General features: G+C 41.5%; 1 protein-coding gene across 1 annotated transcript; it reads right to left on the bottom strand.

Moving 5' to 3' along the window:
- Positions 1–1,641: 1,641 nt before the first annotated feature.
- On the bottom strand, positions 1,642–9,294 carry LOC104456087 (phosphate transporter PHO1). The gene is made up of 15 exons (XM_010070811.3): positions 8,984–9,294; positions 7,449–7,556; positions 6,521–6,767; positions 5,230–5,575; positions 5,004–5,052; positions 4,682–4,753; positions 4,370–4,499; positions 4,048–4,168; positions 3,670–3,919; positions 3,405–3,509; positions 3,210–3,254; positions 2,951–3,103; positions 2,575–2,856; positions 2,241–2,377; positions 1,642–2,138 (listed from the first exon to the last, which is right to left on the bottom strand). Exons 1-15 carry the CDS (start codon positions 9,218–9,220, stop codon positions 2,051–2,053), a joined length of 2,370 nt encoding a protein of 789 aa, XP_010069113.2. The 5' UTR covers positions 9,221–9,294; the 3' UTR covers positions 1,642–2,050.
- Between the last annotated feature and the right edge of the window lie 751 nt (positions 9,295–10,045).

Here is a 10,045-nt window from a genome sequence, read left to right as displayed (position 1 = left end):
TATTAATGTAAATCAATGACATATTATCTCAATGATGCAAATCAATTCATGAATTTGCCATGAAAAGTCGAAATAATAAAAAATCTAACCCGACGTCTCGCAGCTAAATATTTTTTATTATTATGACTTAATATGACAAATTCTCTAATCGGATAATGATAAAAATAAATCAAAACAAATCAAGTTAGAATAAAAAAAAAAAACTATGAAACAGAATATTTGAACTGAATTTAGCCTAAAGGAATTACCTAGTAAGGGCACGGTTTTTGTTGCTAAAAACAGCACCTGCACAAAGAGAAAATAGAGAACAGCCCCAAGGAAAAATCACGTCTCGACGTGGGGGTGTAATTCGGCCGAGTGTGAACGACGGGAGAGAAACAGTATCAGATCAGTCGCGTCAAACTCACAGCAACATTGCTTCGTCCCGTAACAAAAGTGATAAGAACCAGTCAACGAAACCACCGAGTTGACACAAAATTGGATGGTAACTCTGGCAACAGGAACCAGCAAAGGATCTCCGGAAAACAGTGATGGCGAGCGGCTGAGGTGCAGGCACAGCGGAGGGCAGGTGTCGCGGTCGTCGGAGCTCTGGTGAGAAGTAACAAGCCTGAACCAGCAACGGCAAAGCAGCAAACCGTCGCTGGTGCAGGAGCAGCAGAAGGCGGGCGGTTCGGTGAGCGGCTGCTACGGGCGTTGCAGGTGAAGCGGGGCGCGGCAGAGGAAAACTCGGCAGCAGGGGGCGTCGCTCGGGCGTGCAGAGGAACAGCAACGTCGCAGGCAGGGGCGGCGACTTCCGGCGTCGGGCGTAGCAGAGCAGCGGTGGCGGAGACGCGCAGCAGCGGAGCAGACCAGCGATATGGACTCCGGTGGTGTCGGGCTACCGGTGACCGAATCTGGAGCGGTTGAAGCAGCTCGGGTGGTCGCTCGGGTGAGATTCGGATCGGCACAGCAACAGCTTCGTCAGGCGAAACAGAGGCAGCGTTCGAGCAGCAGGGACCGGCGGAGCGGGGGCGTCGGGGCTTCTGGCGCTGGCAGTCGGCGTCAGCAGAGGGGCAATGGTGCGATCGCGGGCCTACAGCAGCGGAGGGACCAGCGAGGAAGAAGATGAACAGCGTTTTTCCTTTTCTTCTTTTCTTTCTTTTTTGCTCTCACCTCTCTCTCTCTTGACTTTTCTTTTTTCTTTTCACTTTTGTATTCTTTTCTCCTTCGACGAAGACGAAGAGAATCCCCCTTGGTTCCGAAAGGAAACACTCGGAGTTGTTGAAGATTTTCCGATATTCACTCAACTTCTTCAACAAAAAAAAAGTGACTCCAAAATGACATGACTGTTGAATTTTTTTTTAATTCAGAAATTTTTCAAAATTTCCCTCTAATCAAATATTATCTTCTATTTCTAAAAACTAAATTTAAATTAGGTGTCAACAAATATCACTTATATTACTTATAAAAATAAATAAACAAAAATCATTTTCATCCTCCCTAAAAATATTTATACATAAATTATTGTCCTTAATGAAAACGTTATTCATCGACAAATTATTCAAGTAATACAAATAATTACTTTTAGGAAAATATATTCTAAGTCATTTATTTTTTACGGAACAAAGGCTTGTTAAATATGCATGTTTATGGAGGTATCGATAAGCATGTGAGGATCTTGACTTTGCAAGTTGCCAATTTGATTTCAATAAGAAGCTTGGATCCTCAAAACGGCGAAGTCTTGGAAAGAAACAATGCTTTACATCACAACGACATGAACCTTGGGCCATTACTGACCCAAATTCAAAAGGCTAAGAATCATCTATACATTGCCAGGACTAAGACTCCCCTCCTCACTTCTCGCACTCGGGAAAGCGTCTCACGGTCCGCTTCCCCATCGAATCCGGCCGGTTACTTAGCGGCGGCACAAGATTAATCGCCGCCCTCGATGCTTCGGCTCTTAGCCGTTTGATCATACGGTGGCTCGATGCATTATGCTAACTGTCAAGGATCGATCCCTCTAATCGATTCGGTGGTTCAGCTCCAGGAGGACGACCGCGCGAGGTTTCCATCAGTCGGAGTCCGTTTCGCGGAACGGAAGCGGCACTTCCTTCACAGCCCTGAACTTCCCCGCGTTGGTGAGTTGTTCGTTCTCCAGTCTGCACGAGGGAAACGGCGAACGAGGGTTCGGAAGCTGAGTTCAGTACCTTTCTTTTCCATGGAAAGGGAGTAAAGAGTTCTTGAAGAAGAGAGATCGTTACCTGTAAAAATTCCAATGACCGCGTCGAATGACTTCCAAAGAAGCCATGAAGAAATCCAGCATCTTCTTCTCCGCCTTTCCGGCGCGAAACCTTATCACTGTCTCCAACCATGCGACCCTCAAAACTACATTCAAGGCCTGCAAATATGTTTAGATTTCTCCGTTAGAAACCCTAAGATTTGCAGTTCTTTTTGAATGTTTCGTCTAGCTTCTTTTATATTCTTGCCGATGCAACTTCGATCCAGATGGTTGTTTAATTCATTTTGAAACATATATAACTCAAATCACTATTTCATGACTGATGTATTAAAAGAGAGGGAGAGAAAGCGACTTACTATGGACATGTAATAGATGCTCTTACGCTTGAGAACCAACTGGTCTCTCAACCACGGGTTTTTCGATTTGGGTTCGAGGAGTCCCCAATCCCTAACAAAATCCCAGTACAGCTGATACATGGTTGCCACCACGGAGGTCACCAGGACCGTGCATAACCACAGATGGTTGTGGGGTTGCCTCGCGTAGGCGATCCTTGCCCCGGCTGCCACCATCGCTGACACGTACTTCCCCATGTTAGCCAGATTGGTCTTGTCACTGTCGTTGAACCACCTCCTAGCGCACTGTTTAAAAGGGAAGCGATCAGAAGGGGTCGCTGCATAAGTCGCGACATATGGATCTTCATTAGCTAACCGAAAGGATCTCAATATCGCTTACCTGCATGGCGCGCCAGTAGTAAGGCAAGAACGAAATGACATATGAAAGTTCTCTGTAAGCCCTTCCCGAATCGCATGTATCATACTGGTGCGTCTGGAAACTTCTGGCCAATAAGTAGCAAGCCGTGGTCTCCATGTGCCTCAACAATGGTATCTACAACCAGTAAGAAGATGACTCAGACGATGAATCTGCATATTTCGCACGATTTGGTCGGCTGATATAAAAATCATTTGAGATGACCGATCGTTACTATTGTTACCTGGCTAGTGAGTTGATCAGCCATAAAGGAATCAACCAACAGAACCTGCACTCAACGAGTTGATGAGCTCATTTAGACACCGATAAGGTAGATTATAATGCAACAATGAGGCAGTGTCTTGCTCGAATTCTTCCTCTTCCGAGGGTGAAAGATGTAAAGAACTTTAATAACAGAGGAGGCCAATGCATCATGTACCTGATATAATGGAGAGAAAAAAATGTTGCGCATAATGCGAATGAAGCAAAACCGAGTCGAGCGGTAGAACATGTCAATCGGGCAAACCAGCACGGCGAAGGAAATCTGTACACATTTGCATAAGACATATAAGATCACTAATGGCCCCTATATAGCTAGTTACCTAATCTTCACAGCATGAAATGATTATTCTTTTTAACTCAGTTGACATTCTTAGATGGGAAAAAACTGATGTTGCATCAAGAGTATGAAGAGGTATGCTAACCAGAAGCAGGGCCCCCGGGATCGCATCGACTTTGCTCCGGCTGAAGTTGTTGGCCCGCAGGAGGAGGTGGACGATCATGGCGCCGACCACGGCGGTCATGAAGGTGGTGCAGAGAAGGAAGGCATCGCGGTACTTGAGGGCGGTGCTGGACGAGAACTCGAATATGAAGTTGTGGTTGATCCTCGTGCCCTTCCACATGTACAAATTGCACCCGTACATGAACAGATGCAAGCTCAACAAGGTGAAGATACTGCCCCAAAAAAACAAAGAGCGTGAGATCAATCGTATTTAAGACAAATTAGCATGGTAATTAGAGAAAATGTGGAGTTCCAATAGAAAAATTTTATGTCGATGAAGATGGGTTTGAATATAAATCACCTGAAGACAGGGTAGACGGTTTCCATGTAGCCCATATCCAAGTTGGAATTGAAAATACCAGCTATGTGCGCCAAAATCGCGTATATAGTAAATAATGTCACGAATGAACCGGTGAACAAACCTGCAACCCTCGAAATATTAATTTAGTCAAATTTCAATTCAAATTAGCAGGATGAAGAAAAAAAACATATATTCATTTTACTTGAAAAGGGTCAAACAAAGGGATTGCTATTCAAATTAGCATCGTAATATTAATATTTTTCTAATGGTGCACTATGGTAATAATATTAATAATTCTTTTAGAGAGAGAGATGGAATTTACCAACAAAGAAGGTAATCGTGTGAGATTCTTTGTTATGCTGGGGCTTCAAGAACTTCATGGCCTTTTTACTGTCGTTGTTGGCAAAGTGCTTTGTGAAGATGGACTCCACTTCGTCCATTAGCCTCACCACCTTATTATCAAATCAAACATGTCATCCCCATGCAATGTACCCAAAAAAAAAATCATATTCATTTACCTTAAAGTCAATTTAATAATAGTAATCTCCATTCACGCATATTGTCAATTTTGGAAAATGAATAAAATATATATATACAACAACATCATGGAAACTCAGGCATATATATAGTATACCTTGTCTGAACTTATGAAATGGGATTTTTTCACTCCCTTTAGATAACTTGTCGATGCCTGTCTCTTTGCCACCTGCTCATCCAAAAAAAGAAAATGATAAGATATCTGTTTTAGTTTAATCTTTCGTTTAAAATTTAATCTGAAAAAACCTTTTTCTAACTTGTACCATTTATATTGTTTAAAAAAATAGGTTGACAAAAAATGTTTTTATCATCAACAATAATATTTAGACATTTCTCGTTTCTTATTTATCGAAGCGACAAGGGCAATTAAAAATTGAAGAAAAATTTTAGTCCCAAAAAGTTTTCTGACTTGGGCTTACCTTGTCGAATTTCTTGAGAATCTTCGTGAAAGCCATCATATTCAAGGAGCTGCCAAAAATAGCATATTATATCAGGCCTTGTGCGCATAATATATTCAAAACTATTAATGGAGTCATAATCCAAATACGTATATGTGACAAATTGCAGATTAATTAACTAATTTAACTAAATGATAGGGCAAATTAATTAGTGAATATTTAAACAAATTGTATTTATCCTTGTCACCTGTAAGTTTTCAGGAGACCAAGGCCTTTGTAAAGCTCCACAAAAGCTCCCCTAATCATCTTCTCAGCGTATTGAATCCTCTTCTTGTAGACGAAATAAGCCGGCCCGTCTTTCCTTGGGTTGTTCACCAGATCCTCCAACAGCGTCGCGGTCACAGCGGTGATCATCCGGGTCGGCGTCGTGGCCGGGATGTCTATCCTCATCGTCGTCTTCGGCTTCCCATTGCTCTTCAGCTTCGACCTCGCCGCGGCCCCGACGAAAGTCACCCCGTTCCTCTCGAGGGCCGCGATCACATCATCCGTCTCCGAGGCATCTGTCGTGGTTTCCAGCAACTCGGTTGGAGCCTCTGTGGCAAGATGACAAACAAAAAGATTTCGATTTACTCCAATATGGACATTTTCCTTCAATATATACATAACATCTGTTTATACCGCGACCATCCTAGCACTAATTGAGGCAAAAAAAATTCTTCATAACTTAATAAATTGTTTCGATTTGTCACCTTACATTGAGTTGATTTAATGTTAAAGTTTCTACGGTCAATATCTTTTTGGCCACAAAGCTAGCTAAAGTATTGAGTTGATTGATGATATGTTTTCCACATTGCTGGGTCACTTTCCGAGCAAAGAGTTAGATGAAAAAGCCCATGATCTGTTGGGTTTTAGTGAATGGTTTGGTCACGCAACTGGGAATAAAGATTAAAGGCTGAAGTTAGTACAGCACACGGAATCTATGGGACCATCGCATGCACCAGATACATATGAATTCACATCATTTCAATCATTAGATCATCTAAAATCTCACGTGGTGTCATAACATTTAATAATCGAGATGAAATAAGCCTGTATGTTTCAATGCGCATTAGAATTTTTGCTGAAATTCGATGGTGCGCGTTTTCTTACGTTTCATTTTCTTATGACTCATTCGGTCCTATCTCTTTATTTGTAGCTGTCAAACGTTGGCGCAGAGAGAAAGGTCAAAGGCGTCAAACCATGTTCAGATGCACAAACATTTCATGTGGAGGACCTCAAATTCATCTAAATCGTTGAATTTAGAGCATCCTTATCAACGTGATGGATCACGAGCGAATCGGCTTTCTTGTCCCCATGAATTGCGAGTGATGAAGAGGAAAGCGACGCGCAAAGTAATTATTATTTGTAACTTAAAATGCGATGTACAAAGATAACGAAAATGCACGTCGATATCATGAATTTCAGGCAAGGAAACATTAATTTAATCCTTATTCTTTCCACGAAACGAGAAAGTACGGTCAAGCATCAGAAAAAGTCACCTGAAAAATTGGATGTGCGAGCGGAGGACGGCCACGAAGAGAGGGGAGAGGCCCCGCCGCCGCCCGTCCCTCTGAACGACGAGGAATTCTTCCGGTGCCGGTCGGCGAGGATCTGCTTGAGGTCCAGCAGCATTTGAAGCTGCTTCTCGAGCGCATCTCCTCTCTCCAGAAATTCATCCTCTGTTGACTTGTAGAACTGGTTCACCTTGTCGAGCTCCTCATCCAGTTTCTCGAAAAATAAGTTCACCTAATTTAACGAAAATATATATTAGACGGCATGAAATTGTTATAATAATCACAGTGATGAAGTTGTAGCAAGTTAATATAAGAACTGCAGGGGATTTTTCACGTCCATAGGCTTCCTAAATTATTTTTACAAAAAAAAAAAAAAAAAAAAAAAAAAAAAAAACCATCTCCTTTAACGACGACTGATGGAGATGGAAAATGACGGAAAATGACAGAAGTAGATTACCAAAAGTCGGTATCAATGACTAGTCCTTACTGCAGAATCCACTCTTTCAATGGAACCTTTGAGTTGGTTCACTATTAAGTGTTATTTAATATTGATTAAAAACAAAAGAGATGGACCAAATTAGTATTTTTGCAAAACACTCCCTATTTGATTTTGGAGCTCTCTCTCTCTCTCTCTCTCTCTCTCTCTCTCTCTAAATGAAGGGAGATAATACGTATGCATAGAGCATAATGAGATACTTTAAGAATATAAAATCAAGAACTGAGTCATGTAGTAATCGTTCATCCGAGTAACTAAATATCCACCAGAAAACAATTTATCTCTAACATGTATTACCAAAAGACACTGATGAGTATTAGTAAAGGAATTCTGTCACAATTTTATTTCATTTTCGAAAAGAAATATACCCGCAAATTAATGAACTAATCAAGGGATGTTATCCCATCCAGAAGTTACCTCATCTTCTTCAGAAAACAGCTGAACAAGCTCGTTCTCGTAGACTTCGTGCTCCTCCTCCTCCTCCTCTCCCCCCTGTCCGTCCTCCACGTCCCTCGCGTTCTTCTTCTGCAGAAAATTTAGGTTGAAGTTCTTCATTTGCTCACTTTTCCTTTGTATAAATAAATAAGTAAAAAGGGTTGTCTTCATTTATAAATCTTTCGTCGGGACAAGCCTCTCCCACTCTTTCCGCCACTCCATCACAATTGAATCGTGAACATGTAGATCTCAGAAACGTTTCTAAGCACTCATGAGGGATATTCACGATTTTCAAGGAAGTGCAAAAGTAGGTTGCATTCACAAAACTCGTGGAGGTATATAAAAAAGGTTTCGCCACTTTTTCACACCTATCATGGTTATAAGCGAAGAAAAGGAATTTTCCACAAATAATGTCACGATACTTTTGGAGTTCAATTGAGAATAATAATAATGATTTGGAATCAAGAAAACTAGGAATTTTCCACAAATAATGTCACGATACTTTTGGAGTTCAATTGAGAATAATAATAAAGATTTGGAATCAAGAAAACTATATATATATATATATTTTTGTAAATAGCTTTGATCTTTTATTTCCCGGTATGGACGCTAGACCGGCGTCCTTAATTAAGAATTTCTTGCTCAAGTAGATGAAATATGTGGATGCAAAAAACCAAATTAACTTTATTGGGCAGCGGAAAAAAGGAACTCCATAACGGTTTAGCAATAATTATTCCTTAATCAATTCTAATGTCACGTTGAATAGGACACGGCTGTCGTCAACCTCCTAAAGAAGCTCGAGCTTATAATATTCGGGGGGTATGCGTGTATAGTATATAGTTTAATTAAACAATACTTAAGGGCCACCTTTTCAGAAGTGCTTCGTTCGCAGTCACTTTCGCAAATGGGGGCGCTCCCACAGCTAATTTTTACGCAATCAGCACCATCTCAGTGGATGTAAATTCGGATGCACAAAGACCACAAAGCAAATGGGAATTTACGTGGTTCGCGACTGACCATGTGCGGGAATCCCTTCAGGTTTATTCTTCATCAAAGTCACGTAAAAAAGGAGAGGTGAAGGGCCAAAGTACCCGAAAAGAAGGCAAGCAGCGAATTCGTTTTGAGATTTCGGGACACCCCCCGCTGAACTGTTGCCCGAAAATGACCTAATGAGCTTCTTCTTTCTCGCTCTCCCGTATAAACGCGAACGCGCAATACAGCCAGGCACCGAAAAGAATGGAATATAGGCAATTCAAGAACGCCAAGAAAGCTCTCGTCTGAATGCTAAACACGAGATTCTCCAATAACTCCAGGATGTATATCGTGGCCGACATGCTTTCATTTACCAGGCCGGCTTCGCAGGCTCGTTTTAGCATACCTAGCATTAGTTGAAACCTCTCGCGCTTTTATGTTTTCGTGAAAACCTTTTGCTTGAACCTTAGTAGTTGGGGTTCGGAAGAGGGTGTCATGGACGAGAAGAATTTCGGGGTCCAAAACAGGCACGCCCGTCTACGTACCTGGATAATATCTGTGCTGTTAGCCGACTTCTGGAACTTGCCGGCGACTTTCTTGGCCACGGAACGAATGGGGTCGAAAATGGACAGGCCAAAGTCGCGGTCGACTTCCTGAGGTTGCTTCGGCTTCCTCGAGAGCTTGATCTTCTTGACGTGCTTCTTCAGCTGCCAGTAGTTGACGAAGGCATCCTTCCATTCCGGGATGAGCTGCGCCTCAAGCTCCTTCGAGAATTTCACCATTTCCAGAAGCTCGATAGAGAGAGAGAGAGAGAGAGAGAGAAGTCTCGAGGAGGAGAAGAAGGAGAAGAGGACGAGCTTAAAGTGGGAAGAGGGATGTGATCGCAAGGCTTATATACACACAAAGCCAAGAGTCGTGTAGAGAAAAAAAGCATTTGAGAGAGAGAGAGAGAGAGAGAGAGAGAGGGACGCGGAGAGGTTGCTTGCTGGTGATGGAACGTTCTTTTGATTTTCTCTTTTTTTTATTTTTTTTTATTTCATCATGAATTAGTGGAAAATTTTGCTTTATGATAATGGGAGCAAACAGTAAAAGATGCCACTAGAGTATATGGCATTCCCCCCCTTAGTCTATAAAATTGAATAAAAAACAATCACAAGTATTATAATTTACTCAGATCTCAACGCGTTATTTGTGGAAATCATCCAAATAGTATTTATCCATAACTGAATTAATTGGGCGCTCGTGCACCTCTTTCGTGATTCGTAATTTTTGTAAATCGTCATAATCAATTACTGATCACGGTCTGTAAATATTACCAAAGATAAAGAGTGAGGTTGTACATGCGTATTAAGCCGCCATGTATTGCAAAATCTATTCATTTTAAGATAAAGAAAACATGCAATGATAATCTAGCACTTGCTCTATCATATTGAAATAATATAATAGTGTGCTAAGAGTCCTCCGGGAATTGACTAACCAATGAGAATTCTTCCTTCTCCCTGTTGGGCTTCTTTTCGAATGAAACAAGATATAAAAGCACAGAAAGGGAAATAAAAAGGCCATGTCTTGATAAGGCATTAGTGCTCTTCGAAAATGCTATTGAATGT

The sequence above is a fragment of the Eucalyptus grandis genome, chromosome 8 (assembly GCF_016545825.1).
Source record: "Eucalyptus grandis isolate ANBG69807.140 chromosome 8, ASM1654582v1, whole genome shotgun sequence".
Classification (NCBI taxonomy): Eukaryota; Viridiplantae; Streptophyta; class Magnoliopsida; order Myrtales; family Myrtaceae; genus Eucalyptus; species Eucalyptus grandis.
This window is presented reverse-complemented; position numbering and strand designations above follow the sequence as displayed.